The sequence below is a fragment of the Oncorhynchus keta genome, chromosome 8 (assembly GCF_023373465.1).
Source record: "Oncorhynchus keta strain PuntledgeMale-10-30-2019 chromosome 8, Oket_V2, whole genome shotgun sequence".
NCBI classification, from domain to species: Eukaryota; Metazoa; Chordata; class Actinopteri; order Salmoniformes; family Salmonidae; genus Oncorhynchus; species Oncorhynchus keta.
In genome coordinates, this window is record NC_068428.1 from 7,122,309 (window position 1) to 7,147,001 (window position 24,693).

General features: G+C 42.9%; 1 protein-coding gene across 2 annotated transcripts in view; it reads right to left on the bottom strand.

The window, feature by feature from the left end:
* LOC118386584 (glutamate receptor ionotropic, kainate 2-like) overlaps positions 1–24,693 on the bottom strand; it is a 212,647-nt gene that overhangs the window by 143,775 nt on the left and 44,179 nt on the right. Inside the window, exons 3-6 of one of the 2 annotated variants that reach the window (XM_052523417.1) lie at positions 23,481–23,738; positions 16,719–16,900; positions 15,839–15,892; positions 197–370 (exon numbers count right to left, since the gene is read on the bottom strand). In XM_052523417.1, the coding sequence (XP_052379377.1) occupies positions 197–370; positions 15,839–15,892; positions 16,719–16,900; positions 23,481–23,738 (668 nt within the window). The remainder of the gene's footprint in view (positions 1–196; positions 371–15,838; positions 15,893–16,718; positions 16,901–23,480; positions 23,739–24,693) is intronic. The other variant, XM_052523418.1, reaches the window with a different exon arrangement.

The following is a 24,693-nucleotide window of genomic DNA, read 5'->3' on the forward strand; positions in this document are numbered from 1 at the left end:
CTCATAAAAGTAACTCTCTCCTTACATTGTCATATTTCACATTTCATAGAAACTGACCATTCCATACACAATGGCTTTACAAAGTGTGTGTACTAGAAAAATCCCATAAATGTAGCAATATAATTTGATTAAGTACCGCAGTAAACATGTTTGTGCATGCACAGCATAACAGAGCCATGAGCAGTTTGAACCGTACCGTCATGAATCCGTCCAGGAGGCCCGAGTCCGCTTTGGGTGGGGCTTGAAGGCGTTCCATGGACCACTTCTCGATGATCGATGACACCTGAGAGTTTTCAGTGTTTAAGATCCGGAAACCCGTCAGGTTGACTCCGCTGTACCGATACGGCTCCATATCCAAAGCAAAAAGATCCTAAAATACAAAAATAGCCCGATTCATGCTTGATACTTCATTATTTTTATATAAAAAGGACAAGTCAACAGTTTGGACACACCAACTCATTTCAGGGTTTTCTTTATTTGAACTATTTTTTATATTATAGAATAAGTCAAAATATATTTTATTTTGAGATTCTACAAAGTAGCCACCCTTTGCCTTGATGACAGCTTTGCACACTCTTTGGAATTCTCTCAACCAGTCACCTGGAATGCATTTCAATTAAGGTGTGCCTTGTTAAAAGTTCATTTGTGGAATTTCTTTCCTAATGCGTTTGAGCCAATCAGTTGTGTTGAGACAAGGTAGGGGTGGTATAAAGAAATAGCCCTATTTGGTAAAAGACCAAGTCCATATTATGGCAAGAACAGCTCAAATAAGCAAAACGAAACAAAAATCCATCATTACATTAAAACATGCATGTCAGTCAATGCGGAAGATTTCAAGAAATCTTCAAGTTTCTTCAAGTTCAGTCGCAAAAAAACATCAAGCGCTATGATGAAACTGGCTCTCATGCAGTGGGGACCCGTCATTCAGAGCAGGTGGGTCAGTGCCACCCTTTGCCTTGATTACAACTTTGCACACTCTTGGCATTCTCTCAACCAGCTTCATGAGGAATGCAATACAAATGTCTTGAAGGAGTTCCCACATATACTGAGCACTTGTGGGCTGCTTTCCTTCACTCTGCGGTCCAACTCATCCCATCTCAATTGGGTTGAGGTCGGGTGATCTTGGAGGCCAGGTCATCTGATGCTGCACTCCATCTCTCCTTCTTGGTCAAATAGACCTTACACAGCCTAGAAGTGTGTTTTGGGTCATTGTCCTGTTGAAAAAAAAACGATAGTCCCACTAAACTCAAACCAGATGGGATGGCGTGTCGCTGCAGAATGCTGTGGTAGCTATGCTGGTTGAGTGTGCCTTGAATTCTAAATAAATCACAGAAAGTGTCATCAGCAAAGCACCCCACACCTCCTCCTCCATGCTCCCTGATGGGAACCACACGTGGAGATCATCCGTTCACCAACTCTGCGTCTCACAAAGACATGGCGGCTGGAACCAAAAATCAGAGGTCCTCAACTGGCAGCTTCATTTAATAGTACCTGCAAGTCACAACGTCAACACTGAAGGAGCGACTCCGGGATGCTGGACTTCTAGGCAAAGTTCCTCTGTCCAATGTCCATGTTCTTTTGCCCATGTAAATCTTTTATTTTTATTGGCCAGTGTGAGATATGGCTTTTCCTTTGCAACTCATCCTTCATCCAGCATCCCGGAGTCGCCTCTTCACTGTTGACGTTGAGACTGGTGTTCTATTTAATAAAGCTGCCAATTGAGGACTTGTGTGGCATCTGTTTCTCAAACTAGACACTAATGTACCTGTCCTCTTGCTCATTTGTGCACTGGGGACTCCCACTCCCCTTTCTATTCTGGTTAGAGCCAGTTTGTAAAGTGAGTAGTACACGATCTTCAGTTTCTTGTCAATTTCTCGCATGGAATAGCCTTCATTTCTCAGAACAAGAATGGACTGAAGAGTTTCAGAAGAAAGTTATTTGTTTCTAGCCATTTTGAGCCTGTAGTCAAACACACAAATGCTAATTCTCCAGATACTCAACTAGTTTAAAGGGCAGTTTAATTGCTTCTTTAATCATTCATTGCAAAAGGGTTTTCTAATTAGCCTTTTAAAATGATAAACTTGGATTAGCTAACACAATGTTCCATTGGAACACAGGAGTGATGGGGGCCTCTGTACGCCTATGTAGATACTCCATTAAAGATCATCGGTTTCCAGCTACAATAGTCATTTACAACATTAACAATGTCTACACTGTATTTCTGATCAATTTGCTTTTCTTTCAAAAACAAGGACATTTTTAAGTGACCCAAAACTTTTGAACGGTAGTGTATATATATATATATATATATATATATATATATATATATATATATATATATATATATATACACACACATACGATTCAGACCCTATTTTTTTTTACATTACAGCCTTATTCTAAAATTGAAATTAGAATTTTCCCTCATCAATCTACACACAATACCCCATAATGGAAAAGCAAAAACAGGTATTTAGAAATAGCAAATGTATTAAAATTAAAAACAGAAATACCTTATTTACATAAGAGCTCAGGTGCATCCTGTTTCCATTGATCATCACTGAGATGTTTCTACAACTTGGAGTCCAACTGTGGTAAATTCAGTTGATTGGACGTGATTTGGAAAGACACACACTTATGTTATTTAAATGGACAAAACAAATGGCTTTTCTTTCAAGAAGGACTTTTCTATGTGGCACCATACTTTGAACAATGGTGTACATATTCACACCAGAAGCCGTGGATTAAAGGCAAAATCAACATCGAGCTAAAGGCTAGAGCTGCCGCTTTCAAGGAGCGGGACCCTAATCCGGACACTTATTTGAAATCCCGCTATGCTCTCAGACAAACCATCAAACAAGCAAAGTGTCAATGCAGGATTAAGATTGAATCCTACTACACCGGCTCTGACATTGTGGGATGTGGCAGGGCTTGAAAACTATTACAGACTAAAAATGGAAACCCAGACACGAGCTGCCCAGTGATGTGAGCCTACCAGATGAGCTAAATACCTTTTATGCATGCTTCGAGGCAAGCAACACTGAAGCATGCATGAGTACACCAGTTGTTCTGGACGACTGTGTGATAACGCAAGACCTTTAAACAGGTCAACATTCATAAAGTCACAGGGGCAGACAAATGACCAGGACATGTTCTCAAAGCATGCGCTGAGAAACTGGCAAGTGTCTTCACTTTTCAATCTCTCCCTGACCGAGTCTGTAATACCTAAATGTTTCAAGCATACCACTATTGCCCCTGTGCCCAAGGAAGCGAAGGAAACCTGCCTAAATGATCACTGCCCCATAGCACGCACGTCAGTAGCCATTAAGTGCTTTGAAAGGCTGGTCATGGTCCTCATCAACAGCATCCTCCCGGATACCCTAGACACACTCCAATTCGCATACCGCCCCAACAGATCCACAGATGACGCAATATCAATCGCACTGCACACTGCCCTTTCCCAACTGGACATATGCAACACATGTGAGAATGCTGTTCATTGACTACAGCGTTCAACATCAGTGCCCACAAAGCTGATCACTAAGCTAAGGACCCCAGGTGGGGGCGCCACACCAAACTGGAAGTCTTCCGACTAGCTTGGAAGGACGGTACCGTGCAGTACCGAAGAGCCCTTACTGCTGCTCGATCGTCCTATTTTTCTAACTTAATTGAGGAAAATAAGAACAATCCAAAATTCCTTTTTGATACTGTGGCAAAGTTAACTAAAAAGCAGCATTCCCCAAGAGAGGATGACTTTCACTTTAGCAGTGATAAATTCATGAACTTCTTTGAGGAAAAGATTATGATTATTAGAAAGCAAATTACGGACTCCTCTTTAAACCTGCGTATTCCTCCAAACCTCAGTTGTCCTGAGTCTGCACAACTCTGCCAGGACCTAGGATCAAGAGAGACGCTCAAGTGTTTTAGTACTATATCTCTTGACACAATGATGAAAATAATCATGGCCTCTAAACCTTCAAGCTGTATACTGGACCCTATTCCAACTAAACTACTGAAAGAGCTGCTTCCTGTGCTTGGCCCTCCTATGTTGAACATAATAAACGGCTCTCTATCCACTGGATGTGTACCAAACTCACTAAAAGTGGCAGTAATAAAGCCTCTCTTGAAAAAGCCAAACCTTGACCCAGAAAATATAAAAAACTATCGGCCTATATCGAATCTTCCATTCCTCTCAAAGATTTTAGAGAAGGCTGTTGCGCAACAACTCACTGCCTTCCTGAAGACAAACAATGTATACGAAATGCTTCAGTCTGGTTTTAGACCCCATCATAGCACTGAGACGGCACTTGTGAAGGTGGTAAATGACATTTTAATGGCATCGGACCGAGGCTCTGCATCTGTCCTCGTGCTCCTAGACCTTAGTGCTGCTTTTGATACCATCGATCACCACATTCTTTTGGAGAGATTGGAAACCCAAATTGGTCTACACGGACATGTTCTGGCCTGGTTTAGGTCTTATCTGTCGGAAAGATATCAGTTTGTCTCTGTGAATGGTTTGTCCTCTGACAAATCAACTGTAAATTTCGGTGTTCCTCAAGGTTCTGTTTTAGGACCACTATTGTTTTCACTATATATTTTACCTCTTGGGGATGTTATTCGAAAACATAATGTAAATTTTCACTGCTATGCGGATGACACACAGCTGTACATTTCAATGAAACATGGTGAAGCCCCAAAATTGCCCTCGCTAGAAGCATGTGTTTCAGACATAAGGAAGTGGATGGCTGCAAACTTTCTACTATTAAACTCGGACAAAACAGAGATGCTTGTTCTAGGTCCCAAGAAACAAAGAGATCTTCTGTTGAATCTGACAATTAATCTTAATGGTTGTACAGTCGTCTCAAATAAAACTGTGAAGGACCTCGGCGTTACTCTGGACCCTGATCTCTCTTTTGAAGAACATATCAAGACCATTTCGAGGACAGCTTTTTCCATCTACGTAACATTGCAAAAATCAGAAACTTTCTGTCCAAAAATGATGCAGAAAAATTAATCCATGCTTTTGTCACTTCTAGGTTAGACTACTGCAATGCTCTATTTTCCGGCTACCCGGATAAAGCACTAAATAAACTTCAGTTAGTGCTAAATACGGCTGCTAGAATCCTGACTAGAACCAAAAAATTTGATCATATTACTCCAGTGCTAGCCTCTCTACACTGGCTTCCTGTCAAAGCAAGGGCTGATTTCAAGGTTTTACTGCTAACCTACAAAGCATTACATGGGCTTGCTCCTACCTACCTCTCTGATTTGGTCCTGCCGTACATACCTACACGTACGCTACGGTCACAAGACGCAGGCCTCCTAATTGTCCCTAGAATTTCTAAGCAAACAGCTGAGGCAGGGCTTTCTCCTATAGAGCTCCATTTTTATGGAACGGTCTGCCTACCCATGTCAGAGACGCAAACTCGGTCTCAACCTTTAAGTCTTTACTGAAGACTCATCTCTTCAGTGGGTCATATGATTGAGTGTAGTCTGGCCCAGGAGTGGGAAGGTGAACGGAAAGGCTCTGGAGCAACGAACCGCCCTTGCTGTCTCTGCCTGGCCGGTTCCCCTCTTTCCACTGGGATTCTCTGCCTCTAACCCTGTTACGGGGCTGAGTCACTGGCTTGCTGGGGCTCTCTCGTGCCGTCCCTGGGGGTGCGTCACCTGGGTGGGTTGATTCACTGTTGTGGTCGGCCTGTCTGGGTTGCCCCCCTTGGGTTGTACCGTGGCGGAGATCTTTGTGGGCTATACTCGGCCTTGTCTCAGGATGGTAAGTTGGTGGTTGAAGATATCCCTCTAGTGGTGTGGGGGCTGTGCTTTGGCAAAGTGGGTGGGGTTATATCCTTCCTGTTTGGCCCTGTCCGGGGTGTCCTCGGATGGGGCCACAGTGTCTCCTGACCCCTCCTGTCTCAGCCTCCAGTATTTATGCTGCAGTAGTTTATGTGTCGGGGGCTAGGGTCAGTTTGTTATATCTGGAGTACTTCTCCTGTCCTATTCGGTGTCCTGTGTGAATCTAAGTGTGCGTTCTCTAATTCTCTCCTTCTCTCTTTCTTTCTCTCTCTCGGAGGACCTGAGCCCTAGGACCATGCCCCAGGACTACCTGACATGATGACTCCTTGCTGTCCCCAGTCCACCTGGCCATGCTGCTGCTCCAGTTTCAACTGGCCTGGGCCCTAGGACCATGTCCCAGGACTACCTGACATGATGACTCCTTGCTGTCCCCAGTCCACCTGGCCATGCTGCTGCTCCAGTTTCAACTGTTCTGCCTTACTATTATTCAACCATGCTGGTCATTTATGAACATTTGAACATCTTGGCCACGTTCTGTTATAATCTCCACCGGAACAGCCAGAAGAGGACTGGCCACCCCACATATGCTCTCTCTAATTCTCTCTTTCTTTCTCTCTCTCGGAGGACCTGAGCCCTAGGACCGTGCCCCAGGACTACCTGACATGATGGCTCCTTGCTGTCCCCAGTCCACCTGACTGTGCTGCTGCTCCAGTTTCAACTGTTCTGCCTTATTATTATTCGACCATGCTGGTCATTTATGAACATTTGAACATCTTGGTCATGTTCTGTTATAATCTCTACCCGGCACAGCCAGAAGAGGACTGGCCACCCCACATAGCCCGGTTCCTCTCTAGGTTTCTTCCTAGGTTTTTGCCTTTCTAGGGAGTTTTTCCTAGCCACCGTGCTTTTACACCTGCATTGTTTGCTGTTTGGGGTTTTAGGCTGGGTTTCTGTACAGCACTTTGAGATATCAGCTGATGTAGGAAGGGCTATATAAATACATTTGATTTGATTTGATTTGATTTAACTGTGTGCTAGACCATTATTTGGATAGATCCTCTACCCGGCGAACCCCTACCTCCTATTCAAGCGAATTATTGAATACCTACATAAAAAGTTCTAACTTATTTGATATATGGAGGATCGCTGCCCCTACGGGTAGGGAATACTCCTTTTACTCTCATGTTCACAAGGTTTACACTTGAATTGACTACTTTTGTTGGATGCTAGACTACTCCCCTATACCTGTAATGTGAGGTATCATGATATTATAATCTCGGACCACAGTCCACTCACCTTCTCCCTGAGATTGGGTGACATTGTACCAAACGAGAGGGTCTGGAGGTTGACTCCTCAGCTCCTCACAGAACCAACATTCTGTGAATATCTTAAAGACCAAATTACATTTTTCTTTGATAGCAATGACAACACAGAGACTTCCCCAGCATTATTGTGGGAAACACTGAAGGCTTATCTGAGAGGCTGTATCATCTCCTTTCAGACTGCCAGAAGTAGGCAAAACAGAGGAAAACTGGAAGAACTGGAGGGACAAATTCACTTACTGGATAGGGAGAATTCTCTGGAGAAAGATAAAACAATTACCTCTTCAAAATGTGAAAATAATCAGATTCTCTCAGCTAAAATTGCTAAATCTTTTCTCTATGCCAAGCAAAAATATTTTGAGTTTGGTGACAAACCACACAAATTACTCGCCAGACAACTTCGAAAAAAAGTGAGTGACCGAATGAGTCAAAGTTAAATCTGCATCTGGGGAATTACTCTCTTCCCCCAAAGACATCAATGACAGATTGTCAGTTTTATGAGACTCTATATACATCTAAAGTGGATCCTAACCCCTTAATTATGCAAACATGTTTGGAGGACTGTAATCTTCCTGCCCCGAACCAGGAAGATTCTAACTTCCTGAATATGGAAATATCTCAATGAAATTCAAGAAACAATTAAATCTCTAAAGAGTGACAAGACCCCGGGCCCAGATTGATACCCTGGTGAATTCTATAAAACATTCAGCAACATGCTCTCTCCCTACCTGCACACAATGTTGGTTCAGGCCAATGAGGATGGAGCTCTCCCTTCTACTTTGGACGAAGCGTTCATTACAGTTATACATAAGAAGGGTAAAGATCCGGAAGAGGTAGGGTCATACAGACCAATATCTCTCCTTAATACAGACCAAAAGATTTTAGCAAAAACTCTGGCTAAAAGGCTTAGCACTTTAATTGGTCCATTCGGACCTGACCGGTTTTATCCCTAACAGAAACTCATTCTTCAATCTCAGGCGCCTCTTCAACATTATGTATTCTCAGAGGTTACCCAACTTGGACCTTGCCGTCATATCTCGACGCCGAAAAGGCCTATGACCAAGTTGAGTGGCCCTATCTATTCAAGAGCCTACAGAAATGTAACATTGGAGATGGGTTCATAAATTGGATCCAGCTTTTATATAGAAACCCCTGTGCCAGAATACTCCCTAACCAATCATTGTCGCCCCAATTTAACCTTTACAGAGGGACAAGGCAGGGTTGTGCACTGTCGCCTATACTCTTTGCCCTAATTATCGAACCGCTTGCTCAGACTATTAGATCTCATGCAGCAATACACGGCTATAATACTAAAGATACTCTAAATAAGATTTCCCTATACGCAGATTACATCCTCCTCTATGTAACAGAACCCCAGATTAGTATCCCAGCTATTATTGATGTGATCAATTGGTTTGGTACCTTCTCAGGATAGAGAATAAATTGGAACAAGAGTGAATTAATGCCCATACGGTCGCAAAACACCTCCTGGCTAGAACATCTCCCAGTTAAGATATCTTCAGAAAAATGAACCTAACTAGGAATTGTAGTTACCAAACAATACTCCTTAATATTTAAAGAGAATTTCCCCTCTCTGATGCTAAAACTCAAGGCAAACATTCTACACTGCTCAAGAATATAAAGGGAACTATAAACACAATGTAACTCCAAGTCAATCACACTTCTGTGAAATCAAACTGTCCACTTAGGAAGCAACACTGATTGACAATAAATGTCACATGCTGTTGTGCAAATGGAATAGACAACAGGTGGAAATTATAGGCAATTAGCAAGACACCCCCAAAAAAGGAGTGGTTCTGCAGGTGGTGACCACAGACCACTTCTCAGTTCCTATGCTTCCTGGCTGATGTTTTGGTCACTTTTGAATGCTGGCGGTGCTTTCACTCTAGTGGTAGCATGAGACAGAGTCTACAACCCACACAAGTGTAGTGCAGCTCATCCAGGATGGCACATCAATGCGAACTGTGGCAAGAAGGTTTGCTGTGTCTGTCAGCGTAGTGTCCAGAGCATGGAGGTACTACCAGGAGACAGGCCAGTACATCAGGAGACGTGGAAGAGGCCGTAGCAGGGCAACAACCCAGCAGCAGGACCGCTACCTCCGCCTTTGTGCAAGGAGGAGCAGGAGGAGCACTGCCAGAGCCCTGCAAAATGACCTCCAGCAGGCCACATATGTAAATGTGTCTGCTCAAACGGTCAGAAACAGACTCCATGAGTGTGGTATGAGGGCCCGATGTCCACAACTGGGGGTTGTGCTTACAGCCAAACACTGCACAGGACGTTTGGCATTTGCCAGAGAACACCAAGATTGGCAAATTCGCCAGTGGCGCCCTGTGGTCTTCACAGATGAAAGCAGGTTCACACTGAGCACATGTGACAGAGTCTGGAGACCCCGTGGAGAACGTTCTGCTGCCTGCAACATCCTCCAGCATGACCGGTTTGGGGGTGGGTCAGTCATGGTGTGGGTTGGCATTTCTTTAGGGGGGCCGCACAGCCCTCCATGTGATCGCCAGAGGTAGCCTGACTGCCATTAGGTACCGAGATGAGCTCCTCAGACCCCTTGTGAGACCATATGCTGGTGCGGTTGGCCCTGGGTTCCTCCTAATGCAAGACAATGCTAGACCTCATGTGGCTGGTGTGTGTCAGCAGTTCATGAAAGAGGTAGGCATTGATGCTATGGACTGGCCCGCCCGTTCCCCAGACCTGAATCCAATTGAGCACATCTGGGACATCATGTCTCGCTCCATCCACCAACGCCACGTTGCACCACAGACTGTCCAGGAGTTGTCGGATGCTTTAGTCCAGGTCTGGGAGGAGATCCTTCAGGAGACCATCCGCCACCTCATTAGGAGCATGCTCAGGCGTTGTAGAGAGGTCATACAGGCACGTGGAGGCCACACACACACTACTGAGCCTAATTTTGAATTGTTTTAAGGACATTACATCAAAGTTGGATAAGCCTGTAGTGTGGTTTTCCACTTTAATTTGAGTGTGACTCCAAATCCAGACCTCCATGGGTTGATACATTTGATTTCCATTGATAATTTGTGTGTGATTTTGTTGTCAGCACATTCAACTATGTAAAGAAAAAAGTATTTAATACGAATATTTCATTCATTCAGATCTAGGATGTGTTATTTTAGTGTTACCTTTATTTTTTTGAGCAGTGTATTTTGGAGAACTCTCCCAATTTCTCTGCTCGGAATAATTAATGGGAGTCTTCCTCCCACAACTGCTCTACCTATATCCGAACATTCCAGTATTCATACCTAAATCCTTTCATAAACAACCAGACTCAATTAGCAATCCTTTCATATAAAACACACAGGATAGGTAAAAAAAAACACCTCTGTAAATCCAAGATGGAAGGAGGATTGTCTCTCCCAAATGTTATATTTTATTACTGGCCGCTAACCTCCGTGCTGTTACATTTCTGCTGGATGACGCACTTCCGTCATCCAGGTGGCTTAGTATGGAGTGTGAGGAGTGTCACCCCTTCTCTATTGGCGCTGTGATTGTGTCGCCTGTCAATCTGGAGATGTCACTTTATCATAACAATGCTATTATACATAGCACAGTCCGAATCTGGAAGCAAATTAAAGTCCACTTTGAGCTTAGACCAATGTCATTCATGCTCCCTGTCGCCAGGAATCCCTCCTTTGCCCCCTCTAACCTTGATAACACCTTTGAGCGATGGGGAGAGTTGGGGATAAGTACCATAGGGGATTTATATATAGAAGGGACCTTTGCTTCCTTTGAGTTGCTGAGGGAAACTTATAATCTTCCCAGAAGTAATTTTTTCAGATATCTACAAATTAGAGACTACGTTAGAAAACACCTCCCAACATTTGGGAATGCTCAACCTTCCATGTTTGACGGATGAATAAAAATATGCCCCGCCTCAAACAAACTGATATCACGTCTATATGATGCTTTTCAATCTGTTAGCACACCTTCTACAGATGTCATTAAGGCAAAATGGGAGGAAGAACTAGGGACTGACATTTCAGTGGCAGACTGGGAAGAGAGCTTGTAGTATATCCACACATGCTCCATTAATTCCAGAGATCATCTCATACAATTCAAGTTATTACACAGATTACACTACTCCAAAGCTAAACTGCATAGGATATTTCCTGATACATCCCCTACGTGTGATAACTGTCAGGCTGTGCAGGGTACACAACTCCACTGCTTTGCTCTATGCTCTAGCTTGCATGGTTATTGGTGTGTAATTTTTGGGATCCTCTCTGATGTTTTGAAGACTTCAATAGATCCAGTCCCGCTTCTGATAATCCTGGGAGTATCAGAGTCCCTAAATGAATTAACCAACCCCCAAAAAACAACTAATCTCTTACGGTCTCGTTTCGGCAAAAAAAAAAAATCTTGTTGTTTTGGAAAAGGAGGGAAGCGCCCTCTACCAAATTATGGCTCAGTGAATTGGCAAACACTGTACACTTAGAAAGAATTAGATATATTCTGAACAATAAATGATCAACATTTGATCAAATCTGGCAGCCTTTCCTCTCCTACTTGGACGAGTCGGCGCTGTGAATCTGTACTTATTAACACACTCTCAATTGTAATATTTTAATCTACCATTTGGGCAGCATGTACATACATTCTATGGCCCTGCCACTACCCTGGCGTTACAAGGGGAGCTACAGGACAACCCCTTTGGGCAGCATGTACTGGCCCTGCCAGTTGGGGGGAAATAGAGACATCTACCCTCTTTCTTTCTACGTGTCCTTGTTTTGTATGTCGTGTTTTGTATTATTTGTTCTGCACCCAGAACTCTGGGTCTTGTTGTTCCTGTATGCTCTTTTATGTTTAGATAAGAATTGTATACCTGTCATGTATACCTATACACCATTCTTGTGTGTGTTCAATAAAAAATATTTGAAACAGACTTAGGAAGATGTAAAAAAATGTCCTTCTTATTATATGGATATTATTTGCCCATATATATTTGTTTATATCTTAAACTAGGCAAGTCTGTAAAATAAGACTTTGTTCTTAACTATGACGGCCAAACCCAGACAACGCTGGGCCAATTGTGCGCCACCAGATGTGATACAGCCTGGATTTGAACTGTAGTGACACCTCTAGCACTGAGATGCACTGTTTTAGACAGCTGCACCACTCGGGAGACCGAATGAAGTCTTATGACCGAGTATACATTTTTAAAGAAGGAAACAATGAAGAATCGGCCCAAAAGCGTCCCTCTTTCGGGGGGCTGGAACTGATTGAAACGGCCCAGAATCGTGTGTCGTACTCGGGCCGGAAACAAAATTAATTACATCGGGCCGTTTCCGTCTACGGAAGTCAGCCGACGTTGTCGGCATCTTTCCAGAATCACCCCATAAGAGGCGTGATTCTCCCCTTAAATAAATGGGGAGCGATGGGGAGAGTTAAATAAATGTATACAAAATTACCCGATATAGTAATTTTAAATCTAACTATTATACATTTTATGCATACAAATCATACCCATCCACAAATAAACATTTTGTGTCAGAGGAAACACCGTACTCCTGGTGACCGTGTCAGCGTGCATGTACCTGGCCCGCCACAGGAGTCGCTACAGTGCGATGGGACAAGGACATCCCGGCCGGCCAAACCCTCCCCTAACTCGGACAACGCTGGGCCAATTGTACCTTGCCTCAGGGGTCTCCCGGGTGTGGCCGGCACGGATCTCGAACCAGCAGCTGTAGCAACGCAATTTGACTACAGTATCAAAATACAAAAATACTACACAAAACTCTTAAAGAATTTTATTTAAATGTTAATTCTATTTTTTATCACAGAAACAATGACAAAATATGGATAAAATAAATGTTATTTATATAAAGCAGCCCGTGTAATCATCTGCCAGGCAGTAGCCCCAATTGGCCCGAGCCCAAAGTCATACATTTGGGCCAGATAACTCACACCGGAATCGGCCCAAGCTCAATCCCTGCATCCTAGCCATAAGTAATACCTCTGAAGGCGGCCCAGACTCGGGCTACATGACGCCGGCCAAGTCTGACTCTTACCCGAGTTCCGACTCTCAGCCAGAACCAGCCCAGATCCACTGTGATAGCTGGGTCTTCAGGGGGGTAATTGGTATTACCAAAAATAAATACAAAAACTGTCACGCCCTGGTCGAAGTATTTTGTGTTTTTCTTTATGTATTTGGTCAGGCCAGGGTGTGACATGGGTTTTTGTATGTGGTGTGTAGCTCAATGGGATTGTAGCTTAGTGGGGTGTTCTAGGAGAGTCTATGGCTGTCTGAAGTGGTTCTCAATCAGAGGCAGGTGTTTATCGTTGTCTCTGATTGGGAGCCATATTTAGGCAGCCATATTCTTTGGTTGTATTGTGGGTGATTGTCCTTAGTGTCTTGACAGCCTTAGTCTGTGTTAGTTTGCACCAGTTTAGGCTGTTTCGGTTTTCATTACGTTTATTGTTTTGTAGAGTTTGTGTTTTGGATTCGTGTTACGTTGTGTGATTAAACATGGATCGCAATATACACGCTGCAGTTTGGTCCGACTCTCCTTCACCACATGAAAACTGTGATAAAAACGTTGGGAGCTATGCCATTCTAAAGAAGTTTATTCTACCTGTAATATTCATGGGAAGATTATTCCATTTAATTAGATCTGCTTTCGTATTGTTGAGTAATGGACTAAAATAATTGTAATATATGTTGTTTTCATATTTTTTGTGTTCCCTTAAAGGGTATCTGTGGATCGTGAGTTAATCTTTTCTTTTTCATATTGCCATTATAATTAAAAACATTTCACGTAAATAGTTTGTCCTGAGATTTGAGTATGCTGAAAATATCTTGAGCAAAGTGGGCATTGAGTTTTCAAAATTGGTCAGGTATATCAAGAGATCGTCTGCAAATAAGTTTAGTTTATATTCATGTTTACCGAAACATGTTACATTTGGGTCCTGTCTAATTCTTTCTTCAAACGGTTCAATTGCCAGTGTGAACAATAGGGGGGAGAAGGGACATCCCCATCTTATGGCCCTTTCTACAGCAATTTTGTCAGATAATGTACAGTATTATTCATGTATATTTTTGCTTTAGGACAGTTATACAATATTTGTATTACATTTATTATTTCAGTTGGAAAGATGAACTCTTCCAAAGTTTTGAATAGAAAAAGCCATTCAAGACGGTCTAAAGCCGTTTCGGCATTAACAACCATTATTGATGAATCTATATCTTGTTTTTTTTGCGTATTGTATTCACCTGAAACATGTTCTTGTATTTGTTTGTGTCTATTTTTAACAAAGCCGGTTTCATTGACATGTATCACGTCTGTTAAGGCTTTTGCCATTCTATTGCTTATATGCTTTATTATTTTATTGTCAAATTTTATTTAGGGTATGAGTCTATGATCAGCAGGGGACTCTCCAGATGTTCTTAGTTTTAAAATAACTGAAAAAACTGTTTGATACATGGAGCTATGAAGTACTGAATTGAGTGACGTGTGTTGTCATTTGCGTAAATCGGGGGGCTACTTTGTCACAAAATGTTAAATAGAATTCTATGGAAAAGCCACCTATTCCTGATGATTCTCTCCATGTGAATGTTTTAAGAGTCTCTAATGTTAGCAGCGAGAGGCAGTACATTAGAAAGTATTTTCAGGAGGCATTTCATATTGTTTCAGAGGCAGTGGCCTTGATCAAGCTGACATTTTCAAGGTTACCAGGCAGGGCCTTGGTGCGTTGCCATCATGTTGGTAGGGAAAGGACATTGCAGTCGTCAAACGAGCCACATGTCTGGCTTATGACCAGGTAGATAGGTTGTGTAAGTGTACTGTGTGTGTGTGTGCATGTGCGTGTACACATGCGAGGGAGCATAATAGACAATGTTTGCAGCACTCCTGTAAGGGCAACACACTCTGGATAGCAGTTGTATTGTAGCATTGGCCAGCACTACCGCCACTTTCTTGCCAAACTGGCCTATGTTCTTGGAACAGGCAGGAGCCCAGACTAACAAGTAACAGCATGCCTCTGAAACAGCCCTATAATCTCAGCTCTATTTACAGTTTGCCCATAACAGATTTAAATTCAGCCTTTCTCTACCCTTGTCCTAACCTTAACCATAATGATCCAACTAGGACAACAGGCCCAGTTGATGAACAGGCCATACTGAACCGAACCGATAATAGCCTCATACTGTCTGAGCTCTCAGTCTCTCGTTCTCCCTCTCCATCCAGGAAAGACAGGCTTTTCATCCAGTGAGAACAGCAGGACTCTTTGGTGGATCAAAGGAACTGTGGAGAACTTCAATCTCCGCCATGAGTCAGAATAGACGAACATATCAAGTGGCTTTAGTTTTCCCTGATAAAAAACTTTTAGAGGTTTATGGACAACAAATTGGTGGTGGGTAGAGAATGGCTAAACATTGTTTAAAGAGTCAACAAAATGCTATCGAAAAAAAAAAGAGTTTTGACTGATATTTTGACAGCTATTACCCTTTTCAACCTTTGGTCTTTAAAGGGTTTTGTCTAAATGTTTTTGACTTCAATAGCACATTGCAGGTGCACTGCCACCAGGACCAAGTCTTTAGGTGTCAATATAAAGGAGATGATGTGACCTCTACGGTGTCCATATTAGGCCAGCGTCTGCAACTTCCATGGATGCTGTCCTAATATGGACACAGTAGTTATCAGTAAGAAAACTCAGTTTTAATAAGGTGTCGGTGAACATACCAGCGTGGTGAAGATGTAGTGGTAGTACTCCGTCATCATTCCCATGGCTAGAGCCTGTGGGAAAACCACAATACAGACTATGGTCAAAGTGCCTAAATAAATATACAGCATGTGTGAGTGCAGAGTAAATCATTTTTTGTGGGGGACAACCTACCTTACACAATATCGGTAGGAATGCTGTATATAATTAGCAAACTGAACACTCGACACAATACAATGTCATTTTCTGCCTGAAAATGTGTGTTTTGGTAATGGATATGAGCACTTCTCATGAACAATGTGGCAGAGATGAATCATAATTTCACAAACATGACTGTGAGCAGAGGCAGAGTTGCTAATTAAAACTGTATTTTGGCATTCGTTATGGAAACACCGTAATGGAACTAATATTCTAAAAGGAGATAAAAACGAGGAAAATTCGACATCTAATTCAGCTAGTAAAATAAATAAAAAAATGAAAGTTAGAGTTTTATCGAAAACTATAGGTGGCGCTCTAAAATTTCCGCTGATTTGATCCCGCCACAGGAACCAAGTTTAAAGAAGAAGTTACAGGTCTGTGAGAGCCAGAAATCTTGCTTGTTCGTAGGTGACCAAATACTTATTTTCCACCATAATTTGCAAATAAATTCATTAAAAAAAAATCCTACAATGTGATTTTCTGTATTGCTTTTTGTAATTGTCTGTCATAGTTGAAGTGTACCTATGATGAAAATTACAGGCCTCTCATATTCTTAAGTTGGAGAACTTGCACAATTGGTGGCTGACTAAATCATTTTTTGCCCCACTGTAAATACATCTCCAAGTCCAAGGAATCTGACAAAGTCCAAACCGTCTCTGGATTTCAAAATGGTTCTGAGAAAGACCTAAGACAGACACTGACCTGTTTCAGGATCCAGGCGGCCATTTCGTGGCCACAGTCAAAGATCACGTGGAACTCCTTTGCTTTCTTCATCTCTTTCAGAAGTGGCTTGGCATCCTTGGTATCCGCCGGCAACTGACGGATCTTCAAACGAATGTTGTATCGGGAGGGTGCCTTGATCAGCTCTTGCAACCGAATAAGACCTGGAGACAAGCGATTGACATCTTAGGCCATGGTGGCGAAGTAAATCAACATAGCAAGTAAAAAGGAAATAAAAAAATAAACACTGGTAGATTTGCAGTAGTAGAAAGGAGCAAAATAAATAAATAAATAAATACAGTAGGGGGAGAGGTAGTTTGGGCTAAATTATAGATGGGCTATGTACAGGTTCAGTAATATGTGAGCTGCTCTGACAGCTGGTGCTTAAAGCTAGTGAGGGGGATAAGTGTTTCCAGTTTCAGAGATTTTTGCAGTTCGTTCCGGTCATTGGCAGCAGAGAACTGGAAGGAGAGGCGGCCAAAGTAAGAATTGGTTTTGGGGGTGACCAGAGAGATATACCTGCTGGAGTGGGTGCTACAGGTGGGTGCTGCTATGGTGACCAGCGAGGTGAGATAAGGGGGGACTTTACCAAGCAGGGTCTTGTAGATGACCTGGAGCCAGTGGGTTTGGCGACGAGTTTGAAGCGAGGGCCAGCCAACGAGAGTGTACAGGTCGCAGTGGTGGGTAGTATATGGGGCTTTGGTGACAAAACGGATTGCACTGTGATAGACTGCATCCAATTTATTGAGTAAGGTATTGGAGGCTATTTTGTAAAGTCGAGGATCGGTAGGATGGTCAGTTTTACAAGGTTATGTTTGGCAGCATGAGAGAAGGAGGCTTTGTTGCGAAATAGGAAGCCAATTCTAGATTTAACTTTGGATTGGAGATGTTTGATGTGAGTCTGGAAGGAGAGTTTACAGTCTAACCAGACATCTAGGTATTTGTAGTTGTCCACATATTCTAAGTCAGAGCCGTCCAGAGTAGTGATGTTGGACGGGCGGGCAGGTGCAGGCAGCGATCGGTTGAAGAGCATGCATTTAGTTTTACTTGTATTTAAGAGCAATTAGAGGCCACGGAAGAAGAGTTGTATGGCATTGAAGCTCATCTGGAGTCTGCGTAGAGGTCGATCAGAGACTCACCAGCAGCAAGAGCGACATCATTGATGAGGATGAGTCGAAAGCCTTGGCCAGGTCAATGAATACGGCTGCAGAGCATTGATTCCTATCGATGGCGTTTAAGATATCATTTCGGACCTTGAGCGTGGCTGAGGTGCATCCATGATCAGCTCTGAAACCAGATTTCATAGCGGAGAAGGTATGGTGGGATTCGAAATGGTCGGTAATCTGTTTGTTGACTTGGCTTTCGAAGACCTTAGAGATCCAGGGTAGGATAGATATAGGTCTGTAACAGTTTGGGTCAAGTGTTTCTCCCCATTTGAAGAGGGGGATGACCCCCTTTTCAAATTTCCAATCTTTTTGGGAATCTCAGATAGGTTGAACAGGCTAGTAATAGGGGTTGCAACAATTTCAGCAGATAATTTTAGAAAGAAAGAGTCCAGATTGTCTAGCCTGGCTGATTTGTAGGGGTCCAGATTCTGACACCCTTTCAGAACATCAGCTGACTGGATTTGGGAGAAGGAGAAATGGGGAAGGCTTGGGGGAGTTGCTGTGGGGGGTGCAGTACTGTTGACCGGGATAGGGGTAACCAGGTGGAAAGCATGGCCAGCTGTGGAAAAATGCTTATTGAAATTCTCAATTATAGTGGATTTATCGGTGGTGACAGTGTTTCCTATCCTCAGTGCAGTGGGCAGCTGGGAGGAAGTGTTCTTATTCTCCATGGACTTTAGAGTGTCCCACAACTTTTTTGAGTTTGTGTTGCAGGAAGCAAATTTCTGTTTGAAAAAGCTAGCCTTGGCTTTTCTAACTGCCTGTGTGTATTAGTTACTAGCTTCCCTGAAAAGTTGCATATCATGGGGGCTGTTCGGTGCTAAGGCAGAACGCCATAGTATGTTTTTGGGTTGGTTAAGGGCAGTCAGGTCTGGAGAGAAACAGGGGCTGTACCTGGTTCTACATTTCTTGAAAGGGGCATGCTTATTTAAGATGGTGAGGAAGGCATTTAAAAATATAAAAAAAACAGGCATCCTCTACTGACAGGATAAGATCAATGTCCTTCCAGGATACCCCGGCCAGGTCAATTAGAAAGGCCTGCTCGCTGAAGTGTTTCAAGGAGCGTTTGACAGTGATGAGTGGAGGTCATTTGACCGCTGACCCATTACGGATGCAGTCAATGAGGCAGTGATTGCTGAGATCTTGGAAGAAAACAGCAGAGGTGTATTTAGAGGGCAAGTTAGTTAGGATGATACACATGGTTAGCAGATGTTAATGCGAGTGTAGCGAAATGCTTGTGCTTCTAGTTCCGACAATGCAGTAATAACCAACAAGTAATCTCACTAACAATTCCAAAACTACTGTCTTATACTCAGTGTAAGGGGATAAAGAATATGTACATAAGGATATATGAATGAGTGATGGTACAGAGCAGCATAGGAAAGATACAGTAGATGGTATCGAGTACAGTATATACATATGAGATGAGTATGTAAACAAAGTGGCATAGTTAAAGTCGCTAGTGATACATGTATTACATAAGGATGCAGTCGATGATATAGAGTACAGTATATACGTATGCATATGAGATGAATAATGTAGGGTAAATAACATTATATAAGGTAGCATTGTTTAAAGTGGCTAGTGATATATTTACATCATTTCCCATCAATTCCCATTATTAAAGTGGCTGGAGTTGAGTCAGTGTCAGTGTGTTGGCAGTTTCTAGGAGGGTTCCCGTGTTAACGGCTTTGGGGTGGTACCTGGTAGGTTCATTGATAATTTTTGTGCGATTGAGGGCATAAAGCTTAGATTGTAGGATGGCTGTGGTGTTAAGCATGTTCCAGTTTAGGTCACCTAGCATAAGAGCGTCTGCTAAATGACTTAAATGTAATGTAATGTAATTTCTGGGGGAGATAAAATAGCTTCAAGGTATAATGTACAGACAAAGGTATGGTAGGATGTGAATACACTGGAGGTAAACCTAGGTATTGAGTGATGAGAGATATTGTCTCTAGAAACATAATTGAAACCTGGTGATGGTATCACATGTGTGGGTGGTGGAACTGAAAGGTTGGATAAGGTATAATGAGCAGGGCTAGAGGCTCTACAGTGAAATAAGCCAATAAACACTTACCAGAACAGCAATGGACAAGGCATATTGACATTAAGGAGAGACATGCTTAGTCGAGTGATCATAAGGGTCCAGTTAGTAGTGAGGTTGGTTGGGGTAGCGGCGATTCAGACAGCTAGCTGGGCCATCGGTAGCAAGCTAGCATAGTACGGTGTTCTGTTTTTAGCCACTTCGTGCGTTTCCATTAGTAGATTAGTGGGGTTCTGTGTGGTAGAGGGGATCAATCCAATTGGTAAAACGGATATAGTTATAGTGACCCAAGAATTTATTTTGTCAGAAAATGTTCAGATAGAAGCCGATAAGACAGCTAACGATTAGCGGGCCGCAGATGGCCGTTCAGGTAACGTCACAACGGAGGAGCCAGTTGGATAACTCCCACATGCAGATAACGTCGGTAGTACAGGTGATTGTAGCCCAGGAGTGGTTGATGGAACTCTTCAGCTGGCTAGCTCCGTGATAATTTAAGTTTGCTCCGGGACCGACGTAAGCCAATGGTGACACGGATAGCAACTAGCTAGCTGCGAGATCCAGGTGTAAATGTTCCGAGCTTTCGGTTGAAATCGGGGGATATGGAGAGAAAAATAGGTCCGGTATATTCTGGTCTGAGTTGTGTTGTACAAAACTGCCGATAGCTTTTCGAGCTAAAGGATAGCTGATGACCATCAACCGTGGTTAGCTGAATACTACCGTTAGCTAGTAAACTGTCTAGCTCCTGGTTAGCTCCTGGTTAGCTTCTATTGTGGATTTCAGAAGCACCTTAAAAATGCTAATTCAAACACTACTCTAGTCTAGTCTAGCATGGAATGACTCAAATAGAGTCACTATATCAGCAGAGTCCAGCTTCATTGATGAGGCACATTAAAAATGCTAATTCAAACACTACTCTATTCTAGCGTGGAATGGCTTAAATATACACAGAGTCAATATATCAGCAGAGTCCAGCTCCATTGATGAGGCACATTAAAAATGCTAATTCAAACACTACTCTATTCTAGCGTGGAATGACTTAAATATCTTAGTGTTGGAAAGCAGCAGTCAATCCATTCTCACTTTCTCTCTCAAAGGTTATGTTCAGATTTGAGTTTCTGTTTGCGTTACTACTCCCCACTAGATAGGCCTCATGTAACCTTACCACCGCCTCATACTGAGCAACAGTCCGCACCTTTCATTCTCCCACCCGCACTCAGCTAGAAACCTCTCAGAGAGACACTGATGGGATTACAATGAGTTTCTCCTCTCCACCGAGGACTTCTGAGCCTTGGAATGAAATAGGGCTGGATTGATGGTAGAAATTACTTGTCATGGGTCTAAAAATTGATGGGATTGGGAGGGAGTCTGGGGGAGAGAAGAAAGGGGTTTTGAAGATGCACTTTTGGACTGCTCAGACCTTTTTTGTTGGGATGAAGTGCTGTGTGGGCAATTTAAAGGTCTTACTGTGAGTGGGGGCTGATTCTCCCTCTGGACTTTCAATAGGGATTGGTGTGAAATAAGAATAAGGAATGTGTTCTTTCATGTTAGAAGTAAATACTACAGTTTTTTTGTGAGTACGGTAGGTATTTCCAAACTCCCTACTCCAGGGTATCTCTCCCTTCTCTGTTTTGCTCCATACAGACACTTGGGAGGCGTTAAGCGGAAAATGGTTCCGGGGGGAGCTCAGCATTTGGGACACACTGTCAGGGCCGTTGTTTGTGGGGCTCTGAATAATGCCTTCCGACTTTCCCTCCCCGATCCTCAGCGGGCTGTGTGTAAATATTTAATTTGATCCCCTCTGATAGTTCTTTCCGCCAGACGTCAGATAGGCTCCAAATAGGGATAAACGTCCTGGAGCATGAAGCTTTGTGATTACAGACGATGTGTGTGCATGCGTGTGTGTGTGTGTGTGGTTGACGTCACCCAGTCACTGTGAGGTGGTGTGAACCTAAAAAAACACTCCCCCGAGGAGGAAACTATCATCAGGTTTACCTGGTTTCCGAGTAACCTTACCTTTAAATAATGTCTAACACCTTCCCTAGAGCCCTTTAAGGGAATCAATGCAAGCTAGTGGACAGTGTTATGAGATGAGGTTGAGGATAAATGGATATATCCCAAATTGCACCTTATTCCCTTTAGAGTTGACTACTTTTGACCAGAGCCCTATGGACCTTAGTCTGAAAGCAGTCCACTACATTGAAAATATTGTGCCATTAAGGACGAGTGGAACAATTGCAAATCAGATGACTCATTGCAGCGGATGGGGAGTTGGACCATTCACCGTGACCTTAGTCAAGGTTAATACACTGTCACCATGCTACAGTGCCGGCTCTCTGCAAAGTGAAATGGATGTGCCAAAAACATGGTCACCCTATCACGAACCATTCATTTCTAGGAACACCGAAGAATAAATCCTGATGGTTAATCTATCCTCTTGGTCATACTAAATCTACCAGTTGATTGTAAAAAGGTAAGACTGAATCCATAATCAACCTCTCGCCCCTATGCACTTGTGTAAATAGAACCAGATTGAATAGGTGTAGTAGCTTCATATTGCCCTCTGAAATGACAGTATGAGCTAGGGGCCGATGTGTGATTCAGGGTAAGACACCTCATGACACCAACGTTGTAAAAAAAGAGTTGTAAAATGTGCCAAAAAAATACAGAACATCAACTGAAGAAATCACCACAATGGGACATATTCGGCAATAGACTCACCATGCAACCCATGTATTTGTAACAAAGTATGTTCAACAAGTAATTCCGTTCAATGAAGTGGACAACCTTATCCTTCCGAGGGATCGTAAAACAAGAGACATACATAGCATCTTCTGCATTTTCTCAAGTCGATGAGCACTCTCACTTTGTATGCAGTAGGCCTTGTTAAAATATAACAACGGTGTACAATATTATTGTGCTTGTAAAAATACAAATCATGAGCCACTTCGCAAAAGTCACAGCAGGCGATCTGGCAGACGGATACAGGAGTGGACGAGGACCCTCAAAGGACGTGTCTTTTATTCATGCTGTCAGCTGTCAGCTTTCACATTCATTCTGCATGGCATTAATCTGAGGAGACTCGAGGAGAGGGTGATTCTGAGCAATGTGTTTTTTCAGGGCTGCTCACTCATGTAGAGGGCTCCAGTTTTGACATGGAGTATACCTGGAGGACTTTGAGGGGGCTAAAGATTTCATGGCCAGACGCTCAATGCTAAACTCTTAGGGGAAAGAATCGAACAGTTCTAGTCTTCTGTACCTAAATACATTTTTTGGGAGGAGCACATTTAAGCCGCAGGACCCCTGGATTTATGCAGGGTATAAGTGCCTTGCTCAAGTGCATGGCAATTAATCTCCTGCTTTTATTGCCCAGCCCAAGACTCAAACCGGCAACATTCAAGCTACTAACCTTTCGGCCACCTACCACTCCGATAAAATAGTTTGTTTGTGTTTGAGTAGCAGTTTGAGTTTATACTCAAATCTTTTTTTGTCTTGCACCTTTTCATAATCATCATCAATCATCCAAGATATCTGTACCTGTGCTGTCGTCATAGACCACAGTGACCGTCCTCCATTTGAAGAAGTGGACCAGTTCCAGGATGGCCCGGCTGAGGGACTGGAAGTCCGGGTAGAGGCTGATGTAGTACGAGTCCCTGTTGTCCGACACCTGGTGCTTCCATTTGGTCTGGATGTGGGGCACCCCCAGGGCATTACAAATGGACTGGACTGCGTTAGCTGATGAGCTGTGGGAGGGGCCAAAGATGGCTGCCACCCCCAAGGACAGCTGGTCACAGGCTGGGGGGGTAGGAGGTGGAGAGAGATGTTTGTTAGATTTAGGTGGAAGCCTTCGGCTCCTCTCAGCTCTACTGTCCACACAATGCTCCATGGGAATACTGCTCAAGAAAGACCCTAGTCTATCCCTCGTTAGATCAAGATGGATGGCATTGAATCAAGAGTATCGGTCCGACTTTGCATCAACCCACATGGATACTAGTAGGCAGTATCCATGTTCAACTAGTTCAACTAGTAATTTAACTATATTTTGCAGTAGCTTGGTTCATTCAATTAAATTAAATTATATTTTTCTTAGGGGTAGTTTTAGTGTAGCTTAACTTGTTCCAGTGCAAGGTAGTCGGTAACTTTGTAAACTATATTTTCAGAGCAGCTTCCCCCATTACTGCTGGTAGGAGTGTAACGGATTTCCTCCTCTTCGTCTGAGGAGGAGTAAGGATCGGACCAAAGCGCAGCGTGGTAAGTGTTCATGATGATTTTAATTAAAGAAAGCACTGAACACTGAATCTAAACGATACCGTGAATTCACAAACCCGGAGCAGTACCGTGTGGCCCAAACACCCACAAACCAAAAGTGAAACCCAGGCTACCTAAGTATGATTCTCAATCAGAGACAACTAACAACACCTGCCTCTGATTGAGAACCATACTAGGCCGAACACAAAAACCAACATAGAAAAACAAACAGACTGCCCACCCCAACTCACACCCTGACCATACTAAAACAAAGAATAAAATAACAGAACTATAGTCAGAACGTGACAAGGACATAGCATCTTGATTTACCTAACTAGACTATAAAGCTTACTATAATATAAACGTTCTCAGCCTGGAATTGATACTTTTTTTTGTTGCCATTTGTCACTTATTTATTACAACATTTCTAATCAAATACTATAACCATATTTATTGTATATAACTTCACTGAGCACATCTGATGCAATCAGTTTGTAGGTAG